At 41.1% G+C, this 23257-nt stretch overlaps 1 protein-coding gene across 3 annotated transcripts in view; it reads left to right on the plus strand.

The window, feature by feature from the left end:
• atp9b (ATPase phospholipid transporting 9B) overlaps positions 1 to 23257 on the plus strand; it is a 272096-nt gene that overhangs the window by 178358 nt on the left and 70481 nt on the right. For all 3 annotated transcript variants that reach the window (XM_078539908.1, XM_078539909.1, XM_078539910.1), the window contains exons 12-14: positions 5610 to 5770; positions 6436 to 6578; positions 21818 to 21930. In XM_078539908.1, coding sequence (XP_078396034.1) covers positions 5610 to 5770; positions 6436 to 6578; positions 21818 to 21930 — 417 coding nt within the window. The remainder of the gene's footprint in view (positions 1 to 5609; positions 5771 to 6435; positions 6579 to 21817; positions 21931 to 23257) is intronic.

A 23257-nucleotide genomic window follows, 5' to 3' on the forward strand; every position in this document is an offset into this window, starting at 1 on the left:
TGATCATGAGTAATTTAAAGAAAAACTATTTCTGGTTGTGCAAGGAAGCTGAAAGGAGGAATCACTGAAGCCTGTCACAAATTATTCTTTCTCCCCACTATGGGTTATTGTACAATTGAAAGTAAAAACGAGCAGAATTATTTCTGAAAACATAATTTCAATTAACACTTAATTAGTGAATCTATATAAGCACAACCACCAGAGTAGAAATGACATTGAAGGCTATGGACTCCAGGAAAGCAGTCTGGTAAGTGGAATGGGCACACAGGCGGCAGATTTAGCTCCTCAAGCCACATCATTGCTGATCTGCGACCTGACTCCATATACCCAACTTAGCCCTGTATCCCTCAATACCCTTTTACTTAGCAGAAATCTATCAGTTTCAGATTTGAAATTAACAATCAACCCAACATTGATGCTTGTGGAAGAGAATTCCAAACCTCAACTACCCTTTGCCTATGGAAGTGTTTGTGGAAGTAGTTTCACTCCTGAAGTATCTGGTTCTACTTTTTAGACTATGTGACTAGGGTCCTAGACTCCCCAACTAATGGAAATTGTTGCTCTTCTATCCTTAATAGCTTGAAAACCTTAATCAAATCACCCCTTAGTCATCTAAATGCCAGGGAATGCAACCCCAGTTTGTGTAAAAATATTTTGTAGTTTGAACCTTGGAGCCCATGTATCATTTTGGTAAATCTACGCTGCATAACCTCCAAGGCCAATATATTCTTCCTAAGTTGATTTTGAATGTTGATAAATGTTATGGTCATATATTTGGGAGAAAAAAGCTATCGTGGGAATGTAAATTCAATGAACATACTTTGAAAGATGCGAAAGGCCAGAGAGCCCTCGAGATTCAAATACATAATTCCCTGAAAGTGCCAGTGAACACAAATCATTGTTGTCTGTGTGCCATGCCAAGTGGCATAGTCAACCATGGTCTTCTAAACCTTCTGATCATTGTATCAGTAGATGCCCTGGTTGTTGGAGTTCTGGTTAAGGCAGTCTTTAATGTTGTTGAGCTGCTTCCTTTGCTGTCGACCTCATGCTCTTCTTCCATTAACTCTTCCAGTGGTGATTAGGCTCAAATCCTTCTGCACGGTTAATATGCCCAAAGAACTCCATTTGTCGTCTTTTGATATTATTTCAGTTCTCTTGATAGCCTTATTCCAGTATTACTTCTTCTTTAGTTCTTTTCTTCACCCAGCTTACCTTAGGATGCTTCTTAAGCACCACATTTCGAAGCTGTTGATTTTCTTTTCTCCCTCTTTCCCAACCCTCCAAGCTTCACATTCATGTTTCATTACTGACCAGACAGATAAAAACCATGTAAAAAGCTTATAGCATTTTGGGCTTTATAAACTGGGACAGCTTACAATAAAAAGGGGATAATGATAAATTTGTGCAAAACATTGGTTAGGCCGTGCGTTCAGGGATTATTTGCAATTTTGAGCACCTCATTATGGAAAGGACATTAAAACCATAGAGAACATCATATGTAGTCAGTAGATTCACCAGGATGTTGTCAGGGATGGGCAACCAAAGTTAGAAAGGGAGACTGGGGTTATGTCATCTGGCACAGGGATTGTTAATTGAGACTTGAGGTTTTCAAAATTAGGAAAGGTTTTGATAGGATGATTAGGGAAAAGACTATTTCTTGTTGAGGAGTAAGTGAACAGGAGCCATCGATTTAAAATCATCACTGAGTGAATGAGAAGAGAGATATTGCAGAGGATTGTTGAAGCATGGCATGCATTGCTACAGGGAAACAGTTGAAGCAGAGGCCATTGCATCTTTTATGGGAAAATTGGATAAATATTTGAAGTAGAGGAATTTATAGGGCTACGGGGAGGGTGTGGGGTAGGGAGGATTCATTTTGGAATCTCACAGGCTGGCACAGATTAGAATGGCTACCTTCTGTGCAGTAAGTGTCTGTAGCTCTACTGTTGACTTGAAGACTTTGTAAAAAGATTGAGATTTCTATTTTCTTTATTTATTGTTCCTTTAGTCATTACATAATTCCCTTTTGCAAAAACCAAAACTCTCTGGAATGCTCACACACTGGATCAAGTGTTAGTAAATGTATCGGTCAGGTTTTGGGCATTGGGTTTTAGGAAATTTTTACCATGGAAACTTGGGAGGAATGTGTATTTTTGGATCTATATGGGGAAAAAGAATGCAACTGGTTTAAGCTTCCATGGCAATTAATGAATATATGGTGAACTATTAAAAACATTGAATATTTTGCAGCTGTTCCTTACACCCATGCCATGGAAATATGATTTTACTTTTAACAGTAGCACTGAGTAGGAGCACCGGGGCAGGTAAGAGGGAACAATGAATTCAGGCGCTAAGAGAATGCACGAGGGTGATTAGTTGACTTTTGTATGCAGTACAGCATGATTTTATTTATGAATTTGGTTTGGAACATTTTTGTTTTGTAGTGCCTTTTATTTTTGCCTTGTGACTAAGCTGACATCATGATAACCAATAACAGAGGGAAGAGTGGAGCTGTTGCAAAATGGGATTGCAGTCACTTTTACACACACAGATGAATTCTTCATGGACAACCTGGCCAGAAATGGGCTGTCCACGTTGCCTCCCCCCTTCCTCCTCCTCTTCCTCCTGCTCATTGTGAAGCTCGAGACAAGAACTGTCCCTTCATGATGGTGAGGTTGTGTAGCATGCAGCAGGCCATGACGAATCTTGAAATCCACTCTGCTGGGTACTGCAGGGCTCCTCCAGAGTGGTCCAGGTGACGGAAGCATTGTTATAGCATGCCAGTGGCCTGTTCTATCACATTTCATGTGGCAGCAAGGCTCTTGTCTGCACGCTGCCCATATGTGTGTAGGTTGTCAGCCATGTGGGCAGCAGATAGCCCTTGTTACCCAGTAGCTACCCTTCGGTATGCCCCGGTGACTCAAAGCAACTGACACAGTACTGTCTCAGGGTAAAGGCATTAAGACTGCTGCCAGGATTCTGGGCATTGAGCTGCATGATTCTCTGCTGTGATTGAGGGAGTGGAATCTCCTTTGGTTGCAATATAAGACAGAGTTGACACGCGGCACTGCGAACCGAGGTGCACACTATCAGTGGCACCCTGAATTATGGGGAAGTGTGCAATTGTAGTGAAACCGTCTGCTTGCTAAGCCTGCTGCTTTCTGGGAAAAGCAAGTGAAATGTAGTTATCTCACAATGAATAGAATGGGTCAGTGACCTCCCTCATACAACAGTGGATGACAGACACAAGACGTTGAAAATATCTCAAGCTCCAACCTTCAAGGAACCAGATATTCATCGCCACGATCACCTTCACAGTCACTGGCAATGTGGTCCTGCCACTGCTGAGGTTACAAATTGTGGCTGCACCAGTTGGCAGATTTCAGTGCATACCTCCTTGCTAAAGTGCAGTCATCTTGCGCGTTGTTACTCACTAGCGTTCTGGTAGAAGAATTGCTCTCTGGGTGGCCTCTCTTCAATATCCAAGTCATTCTGCATTCCAGGGGGAATAGCTGCCAATGCACCCATATTTGGGAGTAGCTGGTTTGCGCAGAAGCCTTGAAGTTGACAAAACTCCATGAGAACTTGTCACACCACTCCCTGTAGACTTGGGGAAAATTTAAACAGCTACAGAAAGCACCAAATTGTTGCAGAATCGAAGGGACAGCCAGAAGAAGTCATAGAGTAGACAGCAACTAACCTGGAAGTAGTTGATGATCCCTTTAAATAGGGCTAGTGGAGCGTTCCTTCCTGCTGATAAATGTGTGTGCAGTTGTACGAGACTAAGAGGGGATTGGCCGGGATGTTGAGATCTAAATTCCACACTGATTGACATCCCAATCTGCCTGCTCTGCGAACTTGCCGCGACGTTCATTTGAGTGTGTGCACCCACACCCTCTTCAATATGGCGCCTGCGTGACTCACCCTAAAATTGTGTTCACATGCTGTTGATGCCATTTTGGACACCAAACATCACTCGTTGCCCAAACAATGGGTGCCGATGATCTGGATGTTGCGCCTTGTGTGTCCATTTTTCTAAAAGCTCCATGCTTGAATCTGATACCTAACCCTAGAAGGACACTAAAGCACCCTTATCAAAGCCACAAGTGACATCTTATGTGACTGAGCATGAAAAACACTTCCTCCTCATAGTGCTCAACTTGTCTGTAGCCTTTGACACAGTTGACCACACCATCCTCCGCCATTACCTCTCCTCGGTTGTCCAGCTGAGCCGGACTACTCTACAGGACTGTCCTCACTTAGGTTCATTCTCATCTATCCAGTCATAGCCAGAGAATCTCCTGCATGCCTTTTCCTGTTCCCCTTCCCCTGCTGTTATCACTGGAGTCCTGCAAGGCCCTATATTTGGCTCCCTTGTATTTCTGTTCTATCTGCTCCCCTGGGTGATGACATCCAAAGGTGTGCATCCGGTTCCACCTGTACACTGATGGCACCCAGCTCTACCTCACCATACCTCTCTTGATCCCTCCACTGCTTCCCTGTTGTCAGGTTGCTCACCTGACATCTAATCCAAGATGAGCTGCAGTTCCCTCCAGCCAATAGCTTTCGTCTTTACGAAGTTTGTCTTCAGCCCCCGGCACAATCTCAGTTTCATTGTCATTGATTCTGCTCCCTTCTTAAGCCGCTATCTCAAGTTGAAACAGACTATTTGCAATCTGTGTAGTTAAACCTGAGCTGAGTTTCTGACCTTTTTACATAACAAATGTAATTCCACCTCAAGCTCTCCTGGCTCCGCTGTTACCTCAGCTGCTGAAACCTACTTCAATGCATTTTTGCCTCCCGTCTTGACTATTCCAATGCTCTCTTCGCAGGCCTCCCAATTTCTACCCTCCATCAACTTGAGCTCATCCAAAACTGTTCTGTCTGATTCCTAACTTGCACCAAATCCCATTACCCCTGTGCTCTGGCATATCTACATTTGCTCCCAATCCACCAGCACCTCTTGTAAAACTCTCTCCTTTATACTTAGATGCCTTAATGGCCACGCCTTTCCCTATTCCTGTAGCCTTCTCCAGCCCTACAACCCCCCCAGGAGCTCTGCGTTCCTTCAATTCTGGCCTCTTATGCATCCACTACTCCACTTGCCCCATCATGGCTCTTCTTCCAAAGAAGAGTCATATTGGATTCGAAACGTTAACTCTGTTTCTCTCTCCACAGATGCTGCCAGATCTGCTGGGTTTTTCCAGCACAAAAACTTTGTTTTTATTTCAGATCTCCAGCATCTACAGTATTTTGCTTTTATTGTTTAAGTGTGAGTTGCTTTATAAAAATCCAAAAAGTTTGAACTGTAGATTTGTGATTTTAATGATCTTGCTCCATTTTTTTGTGAGCACCCAGTTTTCCCTGATCTGCTAATTACAAATCTGGAATAGAAAATAGGTACTAATTGTTTACTATCAATATTGGAGCACACACAAGTTCTAATTTTTTTATTAAGAGTAATATGGCAAAATTGCGGCATGTGCAAAATGCAGCATAAAAATAACGATTGTAAAATATTTTCGAGGCAATACCTCTTTTTTCAGCTATTCATACGACCTGGAATAATTTGTATTAAATTAAGTTGCAACTATTTTCATTTCTTGTAGGTCGGCTTGCTGGACCTGGAGCTAAATCGACTGACGAAGGCTTTGTTTTTAGCTCTAGTCGTGCTTTCGGTGGTTATGGTAGCTTTACAAGGATTCGTGGGCCCTTGGTATCGTTATCTATTCCGGTTCATCCTATTATTTTCCTATATCATCCCCATCAGGTAAGATTATTTTTTTAAAATGCTGCCCAAAGCCACAGAAAGTGAATGTTGAAATTCATACCTAGTTCTAATTGTGAAGGAAATTGATCTTTATCATGAAACTGTAGGAGCAGAAGCAGAAAATGTGATGGTCCCAGAAGGATCATACAGCTGCGAACAACTTGTCTACATGCTCTGTCCCTGCCATTCATTTATTGCTGCGGGTTTTGATTTCACAGTACTAACAAGTGACAAAAAGTAGTTATTGGAATAATAACTGGCAAAGAATGCATTTTGAAGAAAATATGTAATTCCATAATAGTTCTAATGTAAAATCCTGTTCCCCTAAGTGTCCTGTTCATCACAAGTTGCTTATTTTAATAGTCCCTTTTATACCTGCCAATTGCTTTAAAATCTTTTTAAAATCAATTTTAATTATTTGGCATGTGCTCCTGACTTCTCCCCTTTCGAATAACTTGGTCACGAGTAGAATTGCAATAAGCGGTTGGCTTCATCTTCTTTTAATTTATTTTTTATCATATGTATAAAAATGCACTGATGGTTTACTGCGCCTGAAAATTAAAATGCTAACAGTGGCCAGCATTCCTTACAACGTTGGACTTGGGGCTTAAGACAAAGCTAAAATAAATTGGGAGTGTTAACTTCTCTTTTTCCTGTTTGCACAGTTTACGGGTAAACCTAGACATGGGGAAAGCAGCTTATGGTTGGATGATCATGAGAGATGATAATATTCCAGGCACAGTGGTTCGGACAAGCACAATACCAGAAGAACTGGGACGTTTAGTTTATTTATTAACAGATAAGACAGGTAATGTTGATGTCTTCTTCTGAGCTTGTGACATGTTTCTGATATTCTGCAGCTTCTAACTTTGGATAAAAGATGTAACTGCACTGTTCTGCTCTGAAATGTTGTGTGACATTTTGAATGATATTGCATGAAATTGAATGTGGTGAAACAGCTGGTAATTTAGTGCTGTGGACAAATTGAAAGGTGCACAAAAAGCTCAATGTTAGCTCTTACAAATTTTGCTTAAAGGAATTTTTAACCTCCTTATGAGGCAGATTTATCAAAATCTGAACTGTTTTTTATTCATGGGAGGCAACATACATGTAATTGGAAATGTTAGACGATGGTAGCTTTTGTTTTTAGCTGTCTTGTGACAGCTTTAAAATCACTTCTGAACAGCCAGTAAACCAAATGTTTTTAAGGTGTTTAAAAAGTTGTCTTAAAGTGTACATATTTTTCTTCTTTCCAACCAGCATTAACTACTGCAAATAAAATCTTACTGCTTTTTTAATCACTAGTGTTTAGTGTAGATTACTATGATTACAGTCCTGTGTACCTTTTTATTTAACAGCTGTGTAAAAGTAAACTGCCTCTCAAGGCATTCTTCAAAAAAACCACACAAAGGCGTTTGTTGATGCACCCTTATCAAGCCCAAGACTCGCATCCTCCTCTCTCGTCGGCCTTACTGTCCCACGTGCCCACTGGGGACTAACCTCACCAACCTCCTACTGCCTTTCTCTCTTTTGCTTACACCCATGGGACTCTGCCAGTAGATCAGCAATCACTGCCTGTTCCCCACGTTTCCCTCCAGACTGTCTTCACTCCCAAACAAGGAACTAGCCATTCATGATATTATACAGGTCGAGTATCCATTATCCGAAATCCTCAGGGTCGATCGCGTTTCGGATTTGAGATAATTTCGGTTTTCAGATAACACGTATAGGCCTAGGCCTACTTCCATATGATAGCCTAAGCCTAGGCTAGCTATAGCTAAAGTAAATAAAATGGATAGAAAAGTAAGATGTATTACTGAATAATAAATGCAGGGTACCAGTAATAAGTTCCCAACCGTGGTGCCATCTGTAGTTCTGCTTGTAGGAGAGAGAGTGTTGATGTGCAGACAAGCAACTAGACTTTCTGCGCTAAAGGTTGGGTATGCTCAGCGAGGTTCATGTTGTCTCCGGCCAGAGACTTCCTGCCCTCACGGTTGGGTGCATTCGGCAAGGTTCGTGTTGGCTCTGGTTGTATTGGCTCGGGTCAAGACTTGCCAAAGATCGATGAGGTTCAAAAAAAGTGCAATTTTTGGATGTGTTCGGTTTTCGGATTTACGGATAAAGGATACTCGACCTGTAGTGGATAATTGTCAAGTTCCTGTGAAAACCAGGTGGTGAAACCCTGCCTCTTGCCTGTCTGTACTTTCCACCACTACGTCACTAAATCACAAATGAGTCTTTCTGCCTCCTGCTCTGCATCTTCTCTTTCAAGCACTTAATCTTATTCTATCCTTCTTGCCTCTCCTTTAAAACCTTCGTTGTCTACTACCATACCCTAAATTTCATCCCATCTCCTGTTGTTTTTCTCCTGCTGTGATCTCGATCATTTAAAGGCCATTTCTAATCACTTCCTTGTATTGCTCACAAAGCACACTCCTAAAAACCCCACTTCATTCTGTCTCTTCCGCTGGAATAAACTGTTTCCCCCATCCACCAGCCCCCACTCCTCCAGCCTTTGTTGCTTACAGCTACAGTACAGTTTCCAGCTGCCTAAACTTCAGCCTTCTGTTTGTAACAGTATACCTGAAGATGTCTATTTGCTCAGCTGCACTCTGTCCTCTGCCCTCCACTTTTGATGCCCGGGAAAATCTTACACCATCATTCATCCTGGTAGTTTCGTTGTATGCCTTCAATTTTTGCTCCAAATTCGAGGGGTATCCATTGCCAGATCTGCCTGGACGAGCTCTGTAAGGCCTCGTTCTCCTTTGCTAATACTGCCCACTATAGCATCATTCTGGAGGGCAATGATAAATCCTGCTTTTGATCTCTAGTACCAGCCAAGTAAATTCTCTTCTTGGACCCCGTGATAGCTTGCATGGTAACTGAATTCCTCTCCTTTTCAAATCCACTGTCATAACCTGCCCTCACACCCTTTCTTGTTGCAAATTAGGACCCCATTTCCAACCTTATTTTCTTTTCCAAAGTTGTTGAACTAGTTGTCACTTCCCAAGCATTGTGCAGATTTTTTTGGGGATTGGGTGCTGCTGATGAGGATAGTGTTTGTTGCCCAACCCACAGATGCTGACAATGCTAAAGGGCATGATGTGCCATAGTCACCGTCACAATATATATTCATTGTGACATCTCTCGTAATTGCTTGTTTAAACATCTCTAAATCAGATTTCTGACCCTGATGCAACATCAAAATGGCTCCCATCAAAGTTGGAAATATTGACTCTGACTGCCACTGTCATACATTATCCCTCTTTGCCAGCCCTGCAGCTTTTGGCATTTTAAGCTACGCCATCTTCCTCCAAACTATCTCCTCTATTGTTACAGCATGGTGCAACACCCTTGACCTGGTTCCACTCTTCAATATCTGACCATACCCAGGGTACTTCCAGTTGTGGTTTCTCTTTGCACCCCTATGCCATGACTTTTGGAATCTCTCATGGACCAATTCTTGGCTCCTCCATCCTTCGAGCTGCATGTAGAGTCTTGCCACCATCATTTGTAAATATGGACATCGGCTCACACATGTACCCTAAAACCCAGCTGCCTCCTCTCTTGACAACTCTTATGTTGTTATTCAATTATGATGGGCTGCACTTTGTTTCACCCAATGTTTAACTGAAGAAAAGGCATCGTCTTCAAACCAAATCACACATTCCATCCCCTCCCCAGCCACTGTCTGGGGTTAAACCAGTCTGTTTGAAAGCTCGGCATCCAATTCAACCCTAAGCTTGTATTCGGGCCGCATATCCTCAGTATCAGGACTTCCTGCTCCCATCTGTACCACTACCTTAGCTCTTCTGCTGAAACCTTCATCCCAACCTTTGATCCTTCAAGACTGGATTGTTCCAGTGCTCTCATTAAAGTTCATCCAATCCAAAACTCTGGTGTCTGTATTCTATCCTGCACCAAGTCCCACATGTTCATCATCCCTATACTTGATGACCTCTGTTAGCATTTGATCCCCAATTGCTCAAATTTAAAATTCTCCTCTTGTTTAAATCTCTTCATGATCTCGCTAATCTTTGTAACCTCCCCAAGCCCTATGAATCCTCTTCTCAACTCTGCATTTTTCTGACTCTGACCTCTTGCGCATGCTCAAAATTGGCAGACGCGCCTTCAGCCACCACACCCACACTTGCTGGCATTACATCCCTAGAACCCCTCAACCTCTCTCTCCTCCTCCCTGACCCATCTCTTCGACTAAGCTTTGTGTCACCCCAATTAATCACTCCACCTTTGGCTCAGCATCCATTTTTTAAAATTGTACTTTGTGCCTTAGCTTTGGGTGCTTTTCTACATTAAAGGTGCTATATAGAGATAAGTTGGTCTTGTATTTGTGATTTGTTAGCATCTCCTGTGTAGTAAATCCAGACATGTTTTTAACATCTGTTCCTTTGAAGAAATTTTGTTTATTTGAGCTGTAACTATTTCCAAGTTAATGCAGAATATTGGCAGGTCAAATGTCATAATGCAGTTGGTACTTTACTACAGTTTTTCAGGGCAAGTATTAAACTGCAGGAGGTTTTTTTCTTTTGGCCATTTCATTTTCAACTACATCTTTTACAAGTTGGTTAGGATTATTTAAACAAGGGAAAAAGTCTGGAAACTTCAGTTTGAATTCCACGCAATATTGCAAGTTCCGCCTTGCTCATTGAGCAAAATATATGTCGGTTAGAGCAAACACCTGTTAAATGTCATTTTGCATTGTGCTTTTCTTATGCTGCAGAAGCAGAAATCACCATTTGTAGCTAAACAGAATTTAAGTTGTTGGGTCTGAGGAACATTGCAGTCTATCTTAATTGCAAGGTAGTCCTTTGTATGACTGCAAATTGGGTTTGTGCTTCATCAGTAAGCATTCTGACAAGAAGCGTCCATCACTTTGGCTTGCTCATTTACCACGACAGAATAGAAAATGAAGTGTCCCAATAATTACATTATAGTTTCCTTATTGTAGGACAAGAAAGCAATGTGGTATAATTAGGTTTGATTGGAGAGCATGTTTCCGGTAAGATCTGAAATTAATGACGTTGCTATAGTGACACATCTGCGACCACCAGTGCGTGAAACATAAAGTAATTCATTTGACAAGAGAAGACATCTGTTAACTGCGAGGATGCAGAGCATATTGACACTGACCTGAAATACTAGATGTTATGTGATAAATGAATAAATGGTACTGAAACAGGAGGGCAGATAATTTGTACTTAATCTGCAAGTAGAACTTTAATCTTCCCACTGCTTGCTTTTGATAATGCTATTGTTTAAGAACAATGCAGTAGAGAGCTCATAACTTCTAAATGGCAACTGTGGATGAACCCTAATGATGCAATAAATTAATCCCAGTATCAATGGAATTTATCACTATTGTATTGTGAAATCATTAGTGGTGCAAACAGCTGGAACAACTTTTTTGATAAATAGATATTGTGAGCCATAATTATCACTTAGCACATTGAAAATTAGCATTCTTTTTACAGGTGTCAGCACAGAAGTGTGCTTCATGTGCATCATTTAAGTATTTTTTCTTAATAAATAACTAACATCAAGGGAATTCTAATGAAAAGGCTAAACTGCATGTTGGTGTAGTGATCAGTTAAGTGATTCATTGACTTGATGTTCAATGCTGTATTTAAGTTGTTTTCAGCTAAATGATTAATACACTTTCAGTTTGCTAAATGAAGCTGGTACATATGAACATATGAAAATGTCACAAGAAAAGACCAGCTGGTCCATCCAACCTGCCATACAGTGTGATGCCTTTATGCATCACGATACACGTGATGCATAGACACCACTATACCCAGGATTACAGGATAAACACTCCTGTATGATTAATTATTGACCATAAAATTTAAATGTGATGTGTGCAGCATTAATATAATTCATGAAATTGGTCTTGAGCTACTCTTTAGTGTTAAACTTGTAATAGATTTTCCTTTTGCTTAAAATTGCACTGATTTATACTGTAATGACTTACATAGTACCTGATTGTAAGTACAGTTTTAAAGATAAAACACCTATTGAACTCTTGCCTGATGCCAAGTTGTTAATTTGTGGAGTAACCTAAACTATGCAGCCAGGAAATGATAGGTTGTACTAAATGAGTCCTTATATGAAGCAAAATTTATTTAAAAAATTATCCTGCAATATTGCCTATTAGCAGTTTTATACTGGATTAGGAAGCAAACTTTAGAGTGTAAATTGGTTAGCACAACAGACACTGGTGAATTAGAATTTTTTAATTAATTGCTTCAAGTGCTAACAGTATTCAGTACTTGCATTCTGACCTTCTGTCAGAAGGTTGAGATGCTCAAATCCCAATCCAAGGACTTCACATAATCCAGGCTAACATTTAGTTGCAGTTGTGAGGGAGTACTACATTGTCAGAGGTGCCATTTTTATTTGGCATGTTAAACTGAGGCCCAGCCTACCTGCTTAGCTGTATGAAAAAATCCTGTGGCAATGTTAAGGAATTCAATGGAAGTTCTCCTACATGAGCTAAGAAAAAGAAGCTGGACGAAGCCATTTCACTTGCTTCCCCATTCAATAAAATTATGCCTAATCTACCTAAACTCCACCTTCCCGCACTACCCCCATTTCCCTTAATTCCCTTAATACCCAAAACCTCTCAAACTCTCTTTAATATACTCAATGATTGAGGGTCCACAGCTTTCTGAGTTAGAGAATTTGAGATTCATAATGTTTTGAGTGAAGAAATTTATCCTCATCTCAGTCCTAAATGGCAGATCCCATATTCCGACACTGTGACCTTGTATTCTAGATTCCACAGCCAACAGAAACATTTTCTCTGCATCTACCCTGTCAAGTTGCTTAAGAATTTTATATGTTTTAATTAGATCAACTCCCATTCTTCTAAACTTCAGGGAACGTAGGCCTAGTCTACTCAATCTCTCCTTGTAGGACAATCCCCTCATCCAAAGAACCAGTTTAGTGAATCTTAGTTGCACTCCCTCTGGGACACGTTAAAAGGTAAGGAGACCAAAACTGCGCACGCTGCTCCAGGTGTGGCCTCACCAATGCCCTGTATAAATGTAATAAAAATTCTTTAATCCTTTTTGTAACAAAAGCTAACTTACTGTTTACCTTCCTAATTGCACTTGCATGTTCTGTGACTCATGTACAAAGACATGCAGGTCCCTCAGAATGCAAACATTTCCCTGCCCCTCCACTCAAGAGATATTGTGTTTTTATTTTTTTGCACAAAAGTGAATAACTTCATACTCCCCCACGTTGTATCTCTCCTGCCAAGCCCTTGCCCAATCAGCTGAGCTGTCTATATCTCTCTGTAAACTCTGTGTCCTCCTCACTGCTTACTTTCCCACCGAGCTTTGTTTTATATCGTGATGTCCTGGCCTACGTTTATTTCTCAAACAAGGTAAATTGTGAAGTAAGAACTGAAATGACAACCCTATGTTTCTCTCTTCCCATATGCTGCTTGATCTGCTGAGTTTTCCAGCAGTTTAGTTTTTCTTTTGTTGGCCATTTAGCTCTATGCAAATTGGCTGCTGCATAACCTATGATATAATCGGCTGTGAAACATTTATTAGGGTGCTGAGGGGATGAAAGCTGGTATGTAAATAAATAGTAGCTCATTTCTTTGTCAGTGGTATGATTCTCTGTATGATCTGCAACAGAGGTTCTAGAATTTATTTTGTTAATTGTGCAGATTGTTCTTGGGGCCTTTTTTATGATTGCTGAAATCAGTAATATCCTCTAGGAGGAGTTTCAAGTGGAATCTTACCATCGAGCAGTGCATTGTATTGACTTTTTAATGGAGTGGTCACTACTGTGTGCCAAATGCAGGCTAAAGACTTTGCATTTGGAGTTGGAGGGAATTTCCTGTAATAATCGCTTTGGGAATACAGCAGAAATCCATCTTGAATACACTCCTCAGAGAAGGGAGCAGGGGCCTCCATACCGTTGCTGAATTTTGCTTATAGATGTAATTGGGACTCTATGAAAGGACTGTGATTGCTTGGAAGTCTTCCAAGAGGAGGAAATATAGTAACCACCTTTGGCATGATATTTAGATGTACCAGCAAATATTTCAGAAAGGGTTGGGTCATTAATGTATACTGTTATTGCTAAGGCTCTTTTCACTGCAAAATGTACTTTCATGTTTAACATCAGTTTGGAATAGGAAAGTATTATTGGTGGAGGATCTCTTTTCGAAAAAAAAGATCAGTCAGTATGTGTTCATGATAAAATCTGAAGCCTAACTTACTGTATGCTGTTGCAAATTTGGATCTGCCATGGATATCTTCTGGGGTATATTGGCATAAAATGTGCTTGTAAACAGTCTGAGCATCATATACTTTTGTTTGAATTTACTCTCACTCATTGGATCTACTTATTCAATAGCGTGCCCCAGGGATGCAACAGTGTCATTCCCTTGCAAGCTGGGCTATATATTTGTTTCTTTTGCACGTCCTTCTTTACTCTCTCCACAGGCATGCCAAGCAAACACTTAGACGACTTCCAGATTTAAATTTTCAGTTGCTCTATTTCACATATAGAACAGCTGTTATGATTGAACTTGCTTAACGCAATCTGCCCAAGTTACCCTCATGGAATAAAGAGGAAAGAGCCTCAGTTTATTTGTGTGTCTCATAGCCTCAAAGTACTAAAGTGTTTCACAGCCACTTTTTTTGAGGTGCATTCACTGTGATGTAGACAAACGCAGCCACCAATTTGCACACAAGCAAGGTCCCTTAAATAGTAGTGAGATGCATCACCTTTTAGTCTGTTCCAAGAACAGTTGGAAAGCTCCTCTTCTCCTGTAGTGGGGCAATGGAATCAGTTGGGACTTTGGTTTAACAACTTAGTGCAATTGACCCCCCTATTTTAGACTGAAGTGTCGACCTAGATTATGTGCTGTCGTGTTGAATTGGGCTTCAGTCAATGACCTTCTGACTCAGGTGACATTGCTATCTATCTATTGCTTTCTATCCAAGTGGGAATGTGAAACCGACCTAAAGAATTACAGGGGGAGAGGAGAATCTTAAAAAAATATTGCGGCATTGGGAAGCTGAGAGATTTAGTTTCCGCTTATTTCTCCTGTCTGTCGTTGTTTTATTTCACCATCATGCATTTGAAAAATTCTTAACTCTTGAATCTTCAAGGACCTGCTTCTAATTGTATTTATGACAGTTAGTTAGCTGTTAGTTAATTAACTGTCTTAATTATGTGGCCTTGGTCTTCACTTTGATTAGGGTGGGGGTGGGGGTGGGGTGGTGGAAATTGTTTACAAGCTATTTTGGTGACCAAAGTTCAAACAGTGAAAGATACAGCTCCTCACTTTACCCCAGTAAAAAAAAAGGAAAGAGAATTAATATCTCAAAGATATTTCAAAAGCAGGATGCTGAAACAGCAAAATTGGTAGCCACTTTTACAATTAACAGAACCATAGAATTGTTATAGCACAGAAGGAGGTGATTCAACCCACTGTGCCTGCACCAGCTTTGTGAATGAGCAGTTCCCTAAGTGCCATTCTCCCGCCTTCTCCCCGTATCCCTGCACACTCTTCCTTTTCAGATAACAGTCCAATTCCCTTCTGAATGCTTTGATTGAACCTGCCTCCACCACACATTCAGGAAGTGCATTCCAGACCTTAACCACTTACAGCATGAATAAGTTTTTTTCTTCACGCCACTTTTGCTTCTTTTTCTAATTACTTTAAATCTGTGCCCTCTCGCTCTCAATCCTTTCATGAGTGGAAATACTTTCTCCCTATTTACCCTGTCCAAAACCCCTCATGATTTTGAATCCCTCTTTTTCAAATCTCCTCTCAGCCATCTTTTTTCCAAAGGAAAACAGTCCTAAGTTCTTCAATCCATCTTCATTAACTGAAGTTCCTCACCCATGAACCATTCTTGTAAATCTTTTCTGTATTTTCCCTAATAAAGTGTGGCACCAGAACTGGACACGATACTCCAGTTGAGGCTGAACCAGTGTCCGAGACAAGTTTAATATTCCCTCCTTGCTTTTGTCCTCTATGTCCCCTATGCCTCTTTGTCCTCAACCTGTCCTGCCACCTTCAATGACTTCTGCACATATACCCCAGATCCCTCTGCTCCTGCATCCCCTTTAGAATTGTACCTTTTATTTTATACTGTCTCTCCACGCTCTTCCTAACAAAATGAATCACTTCACATTTCTCTGCATTGAACTTCATCTGCCACCTTTCCATCCATTCCACCAACTTGTCTGTCCTTTTGAAGTTCTGCACTATCATCTTAAGGGTTCACAATGCTTCCAAGTTTCGTATCATCTGCAAATTTTGAAACCGCCCTATACACAAAGATCTAGGTCATTAATATGCATCAGGGAAAGCAAGGGTCCCATCACTGAGCCCTGGGGAACTCCACTACAAACCTCCCTCCAACCCGAAAAGCATCCATTAACCACCACTCTCTGTTTCCTGTTGCTTAGCCAATTCCATATCCATGTTGCCACTGTACCTTTTATTCCAGGAGTTTTAATTTGCTTACAAGCCTGTTGTGTGGCACTGTATCAAATGCCTTTTGTAAGTCCATGTACACCACATCAACAGCATTGTCCTCATCAACCCTCTCTGTTGCCTCTATTTAAAAAAAAACCCCAGCAAGTTAGTTAAATTCAATGAAATTAAATTTAAGAAGTCCATGCTGGTTTTCCTTAATTAACCTGTATTTGTCCATGTGACTATTAAGTTTGTCCCGACTTATTGTTTCTTAAAGTTTCCCCAAAGCTGAGTTGAATCGTTTGGCTTGTCGTTACTGGGCTTATCCCTGATTTGAACAAGTGTCTAACATTTGCAATTCTCCAGTCCTCTGGCACCACCCCTGAGCCTAAGGAAGAGTGAAAAATTATGGCCAATGCCTCCGCAATTTCTACACTCACTCCTTTCAGTATCCTTAGATTCATCTCATCCAGTCCTGAAATCATATCAACTTTTAAGTACAGACAGCCAATCTAAAACCACCACCTTATCAATTGTAACCTTTCAAGTGCCTGAATTGCCTCTTCCTTCACCATGGCCTGGGTAGGATCTTCCTTGATAAAGACAGATGCAAAGTATTCATTTAATACTTCAGCTATGCCCTTTGCCTCAATGCAATTTCCTTTTTGGTGTCTACTCAGCCCCACTCCCCCTTTTACCATCACTTTACTATTTATATGCCTACAGAAGACTTTGGGATTCCCTATGTTGGCTGCCAGCCTCTCTTCATACTCCCACTTTGCTTCTCTTATTTGCTTTTTCAACTCCCCTTTGAACCTTCTATGTTCAGCCTGGTTCTTCATTGTATTTCCTACTTGACATCTGTCATAAGCTAGCTTTTTCTTCTTTATCATAATTTCTATCTCTTTTGTCATCCCAGGAGCTCTGGATTTGTTTGCCCTACCCTTCCCTTTCGAGGGAATATACCTTGGCTGTGTCCAAATTTTCTATTCTTAGTAGGTAGCCCATTGTTCCACTACCCTTTTTCCTGCCAGCCTTTGACTTCAATTTATTTGGCCCAGATCCATTCTTAGCCCATTAAAGTTGACTTTCCCCCAATTAACTATTCTTACTCTAGATTGTTCTTTGTCCTTTTTCATAGCCAGCATAAACTTTATGATATAATGATCACGGCCTGCTAACTGTTCCCCTACTGACACTTGATTCAGTTGGCCCCGCTCATTCCCAAGAACCAGGTGTGGCAGCGCCTCCTTCCTCGTCAGACTGGAAACATAGAAAATTTTCCTGAACACACTCTGGGAACTCTTGCTTCTTGCCCCTTACACTAATACTATCCCAGTCTATATTTGGATAATTAAGGCCCTGCATTGTAAGTACTCTATAATTTTTGCACCTCTCTGTAACTTCCTTGCAAACTTGTTCCTCTGCATCTTTCCCACTAGTTGGTGTCCTATAAACTACACTGAGCAATGCAATTACACCTTTTTTGTTCCTTTGCTCTAGCCAAATAGGCTCTGTCCTCGATCCCTCTGGGGCACCCTCTTTCTCCAACACTGCGATGCTCTTTTTAATCAATGTCACTATCCCTCTCCCTTTTCTTCTTTCCTGTCTTTCCTGAACACCTTGTGTCCAGGGATATTTACAGCCAGTCCTACATTTCTTTGAGCCAGATGTCTGTTATAGGCACAGCATCATATTTCCACATGGCAATTTGCGCCTGTAGCTTACAATCTTATTTGCCACACTCGCATTCACATACGTGCACAGTAACCTTGATTTAAATTTCATTACTTTCTCCTTTACTCTGACCCAACTATTAACTTACTATCCCTTATTCAAGTGCTATCTATCACTCCCAGTATTCTGTGCACCTTGGTATTCCTCACATTATTTACAGGTTCCCACACCCCTGCCAAGTTAGTTTAAACGCTCTCTAATAGCACTAGCAAAGCACCCAGCAAGAAACTCAGTCCCATCGCTGTTTAGGTGCACCCCATCTGGCCTGTAGAGGCCCCATGTCCTCCAGAGCTGGTCCTAAAGCCCTCCCCCTGCCCTATCTTTTCAGCCACTCATTCATCTGCTTTAGCCTCCTATTTCTATACTCATGCATGGAAGTGAGAGTAATCCGGAGATTACTCCTCTCGTTCTCTCTGGAAAATGGGATGCACTCAGAGGGCTCCTGCATTCCCTGCCTGTTTCTTTTTGACTGTCTGGTGGTCACCCATTCCCCCTCTCCCTGCATGCTTACCTCGAGCTACTGCAACTGACGACACTTCCTGTACAAATGGTTATCCAGGGCACGGGAAGTACAACAGATCTATGAATGTTATTGTTATTCTACATAATTAGTAACACTTCCTCTTTCATGGAGAATCAAAGCCTTTCACCTATTTTCCAAAATAGGATTTAATTTGCTTTCACCTTGGCTTAATGAAATTATTGCCTGCTGTATTGCAGCTGCTGCCAATGTTATGATATGGCAGGTGGTATTTGCAGGCTGACCAAATCACAAAAGGAAACTTGGCCAGGCAACAATTTTGCAGCTTGTATTTATTGCGAGAATGTTTGTGCACTAAAGTCAGAAGTAATGAGTCCACTACCACCTTTAGAGATTAAATTAAAACATTTATTGACACAAGAAAAGGAAATGTTAAACACACACAAGATTACAATTACACAGTTATTTAGCCTTATAACATTTCCCGAAATTTCTACTTGGCTCCCAACTACACATCCCTTTCAGGCAACAGTTCAAAATAGATTTGTAATCTATAAAACATCCAGCAAGATTACCACAAGTACAAGTTCCTATAACGGAGGTATTTCACAGCTTTCTCGCTCTCACTTGGCAGTGAAGCGCCAAAGGCTTTTAACACAACCTTGGCTACTGGAACAGCAAACTTGTCCAGGGTGGCTAGAGGGCTTTGCCTCTAGGCGATGGCCTAGTGGTATTTTTACCTGACTAGTAATCCAGAGACCTCGGGTATTGCTCTGTGGACCCGGTTTTGAATCCCGCTATGGTAGATGGTGGAATTTGAATTCAATAAAAACCTGGAATTTAAAGTCTAATGACCACGAAATCATTGCCGATTGTTGTAAAAACTCATCTGGTTCAATAATGTCCTTTTGGGAAGGAAATCTGCTGTCCTTACCTGGTCTGGCCTACGTGTGGCTCCAGACCCACAGCAATGTGGTTGACTCTTACATGCCCTCTGAGCAAGGGCAATTAGGGATGGGCAATAAATGTTGGCCTAGCCAGCAACGTCCACACCCCATGAATGAATAAAAAAAGTGTTTCACACAGTGCACCATTCAAGATCTCACCCCATACAGCTTTCTATCTTTCTTTAAATGTATTTTTCCATTTTGATCTGTAAATTTCATTGTTTCAACCTTTCTTTGGAATTTACTTTTCCCAGAATATAAAAATCTTTCATGTTGTCATTATGGTACTTTTGGGAAAAAATAAATGTAATAACTTTGCCTTATTTATCTTACCTACCATGTCCCTTTGAAAAGCCAACAGCCTCTCCCCTTACCTAAACATGCAAATTCCATTTCACTTAGCTTGTCCATTAGCATTTCAGATACTTACTTTTTGCACTTGTCCCCTTTGATGATTCAGACCTTGCAGTCTCAACAATCTGCAATTTACTTAAATTATTCTCACACACACACACAAACACACACACAAACATAAGCCTGCTTTAAAGTATCCCACAGTGATATCAGGAAAAATATGATAGTTCCTTTACACCTGCTGAAAGAGATGATGACTGCCCAAATTTTTTGACTTGGGCACTCAACTTCCGTTTTTCCCTTTCTTTTATAATTCTGCATTACTGTTCTTGGTTCATATAAGATTCATTTCAGTCATTCAGTATATAATTTGTTTTTATTCTTTCATGAAACGTGGGCAGTACTGGCATGGCCAGCATTTGTTGCCCACCCCTTGAACTGAGTGGCTCGCTAGACCATTACTGTGGATTTGGAGTCACATGTATGCCAGACCGGGTAAAGATGGCAGATTTCCTCCCTGTGAGCGGACTAAAACCTCACACTGTACGTTTTTATAAAATGCCTATAGATAGCCTCATGGCTATATTTAAAATTTTAAAAACTGGACAAAGACCTTTTAAAATTGCTAAAGCTATGTCTCTCTGTGACCCTTAAACAAAAAGAGCTACCATGGCAGTATAGCAGCAGCTTGCACCTCCTTATCCCTGAAGAGACACTAACAACCCCCTGTGGGCTATAGAAACTAAATTCAAAGAGAACTATACAGAGGCCATCTGCATTTCATAAGCCAGGCTGGCCAACTGGAACCTATCCGTCTGCTGGGACAAAGGACCCTGCAATCCTCCTTTCAAGTCTTAATGGTTGGAACATTTAACCATCTGGAGAGCCCAAGCAGGGGATACCCATTGTCAAAGACACTGTGAAGAAGTGGGAGTCATGTGACATGACCTCTAGCTGGTGGAACCAGTTATATTGCCTTTCTGTACTGCAAACTCAGTCTGCCATTTTGCCATCTACAAGCAGCCTCACAGAAAAGGGGCCCTGCCCAGATTGACTATCTGTCCCCGTTGCAGTGTTTCTACTGGAACTTCTGTACCACTGCCTACAAGACAGGCACGCAGAGATGAATCAGTCTCCTCATGTGAAGTCAACTCCACAGGAAAATTTAATTATACAGCATTAGTTTTCAGACTGCTGACCTCCGTGAAGGAATACTGCATTGTACCACAATCTTTCTTTTCTCTATCCCTCTTATACTGTGAGTGCAAAGGAGGCAAAGTTGCTACCCCTGCTCCAGCGTTTGTGTGCGCAAATAAACTAACTCTTTGAGCTCATTCTATCTCGAGTTTGCTGTGGGGTGATTAATAGAAAATTGCAATGCACCAAAACTTAAGGGGTTGGGAAATCACCGTCACTTATAAAGGGGGAAGCAAATCAAAAACACCTTTCTGCTTAGTGACGGGTGGCAAGAGGAGAAACCGGGGCTGTTTAAATTGACCCCCCTCCTGTCCATAACACTCCCTTAAAGGGCATTAGTAAACTAGATGGGATTTTACCACAACCGATGATTGTTTCACGGTCACCATTACTGAGACTAGCTTTCAATTCCAGATTTTACTAATTGAATTTAAATTTCACTAGATGCCGTGGTGGGATTTAAACCCCTGCCCCCAGAACATTTAGCCTGGACCTCTGGAATACTAATCTAGTGACGTTACCATGATGCCACCACCTCCTCGTCAATTTGAAATTGAATATATTTGCCTATAAACTTTATAGAAAGCTAGTTAAATATTACAGCAGTACATTGATAAATCCTTATTAAATATTCAATCCATGAGTGATCGGTTTAAAAAAAAAATTGAAATTCATCATGTAAACAATACATTATTGGAGCTGGTGTATATTACAACAAACAGTTATTTGGATAAGTGAATCATTGTTCAAGTTTAAGTGCGAGTTTCTTATTGAAATGTAAAATGAAACTGTTGGTGAATTTAGACAGTTTGTTGTACCTATACTTTTTTTTCTCTCTGCTGTATTTATATTAGGAACCCTTACACAGAATGAGATGGTATTCAAGCGCCTCCACTTGGGCACCGTTTCCTATGGGACAGACACAATGGATGAAATTCAAAGCCATATCATTGGCTCCTATGCACAGGTACATATTTCACATCTTATTTGAACAAATTATTTTAATTGTGTTTTTAAATATGTATAGCAGTTGTTTTAATGGGGTGATAGTGAATTCAAATAGCGAAAAGAAGTGCCTGACATTCTACTGCAGCATTTGCAGATTGTTTGTCGTAGTGATTCTGGAGAATGTTTGCTTTAGTCCTCTGAAAGCAAAACACGAGTCATTCCAGTCGCCCAGAGAAATCTCTTTTTATTTGTGAACTAAGTTGCCCAGGAAGGTCTTTGGGTTTGGAGCCCAGTCCCGGTTCACTGATCTCAATTGTGGTAGAGCACTCCTAGTTTAGGGAAAGTTGACTAGGGCTCCTGCTATACAGCTACAGCTACATCTACTGGACAGCCTGGCCAGAATTTTGACATCAGCGTGCGGGGGTCGGCCCGGCACACTGACGCGTAAAATGACACGTGGTGACGTCAGGCGTGCATCCTGACGTCAGCGCGCGTCATTTAGAAATTACGTTCACTGGCTGCACGCCCGTCAAACTGTCAATGGCCTATTAAGACCATTAAAAAACCAATTCAAGTAGTTATCAATGCTACCCGTCCAACCTTAAGGTTGGTGGGCAGGCGAAGAGCCCAAGCGGCCTTTGCATTTTTCAGGAAACCTCATCCACGAGCGGGATGAGGTTTCCTGAAGGTTTTATTAACTAAATAAATAAATTTTTGCACAATTCATAAACGTGTCCCAGCTCATGTGACACTTGCGCATGAGGGGGAATGTCTAAATAATTTTAAACTTTATTATTTATGAACTTTTATTATGTACTTAATCTCCCTGAGGCAGTTCTGTGCCTCAGGGAGATTTCTGTGCTCTACTGCCCGCCCAAGTTAAATGGTGGCGCACAGCTGATCACAGGTGGCGATCGGCTCCGCTCCCGACCGGCCCACCCAACACTCAGAAAATTCTGCCCCTTGTGTGTGTGAACTTTGCAGATATTCACAGTCTAGTGTCAAGCGTTAATAATGCCCCTTTGGGCAATATATCAGAGGGCGTCCAGCGGCTGTAAAACTATGCCCCAGTAAGAGCCAGTGTGAGAAAATAACAGGGAGGAGGGGCTGGTAGTAGGGAAACCAAAGCATGAGTAACTTAAAATTCCAGGTGAGCTGAAATAAACCTGCAAAGCAACCAAATTGTTTAAGCAGGTACTATTTTTCTACCTACAAATTTCACTGAATCCAATAGGTACTTGTACTGTTTTTCTTAAAAAGAGTCATTCAGCAGTAACTGAAATCATATATTCACTGTTTGTGTTACGTGGTATATTTTACTAAATTTTATTTTCTAAAGATACTTT

This window comes from Cetorhinus maximus, chromosome 4 (assembly GCF_964194155.1).
Source record: "Cetorhinus maximus chromosome 4, sCetMax3.hap1.1, whole genome shotgun sequence".
In the NCBI taxonomy this organism is placed as follows: Eukaryota; Metazoa; Chordata; class Chondrichthyes; order Lamniformes; family Cetorhinidae; genus Cetorhinus; species Cetorhinus maximus.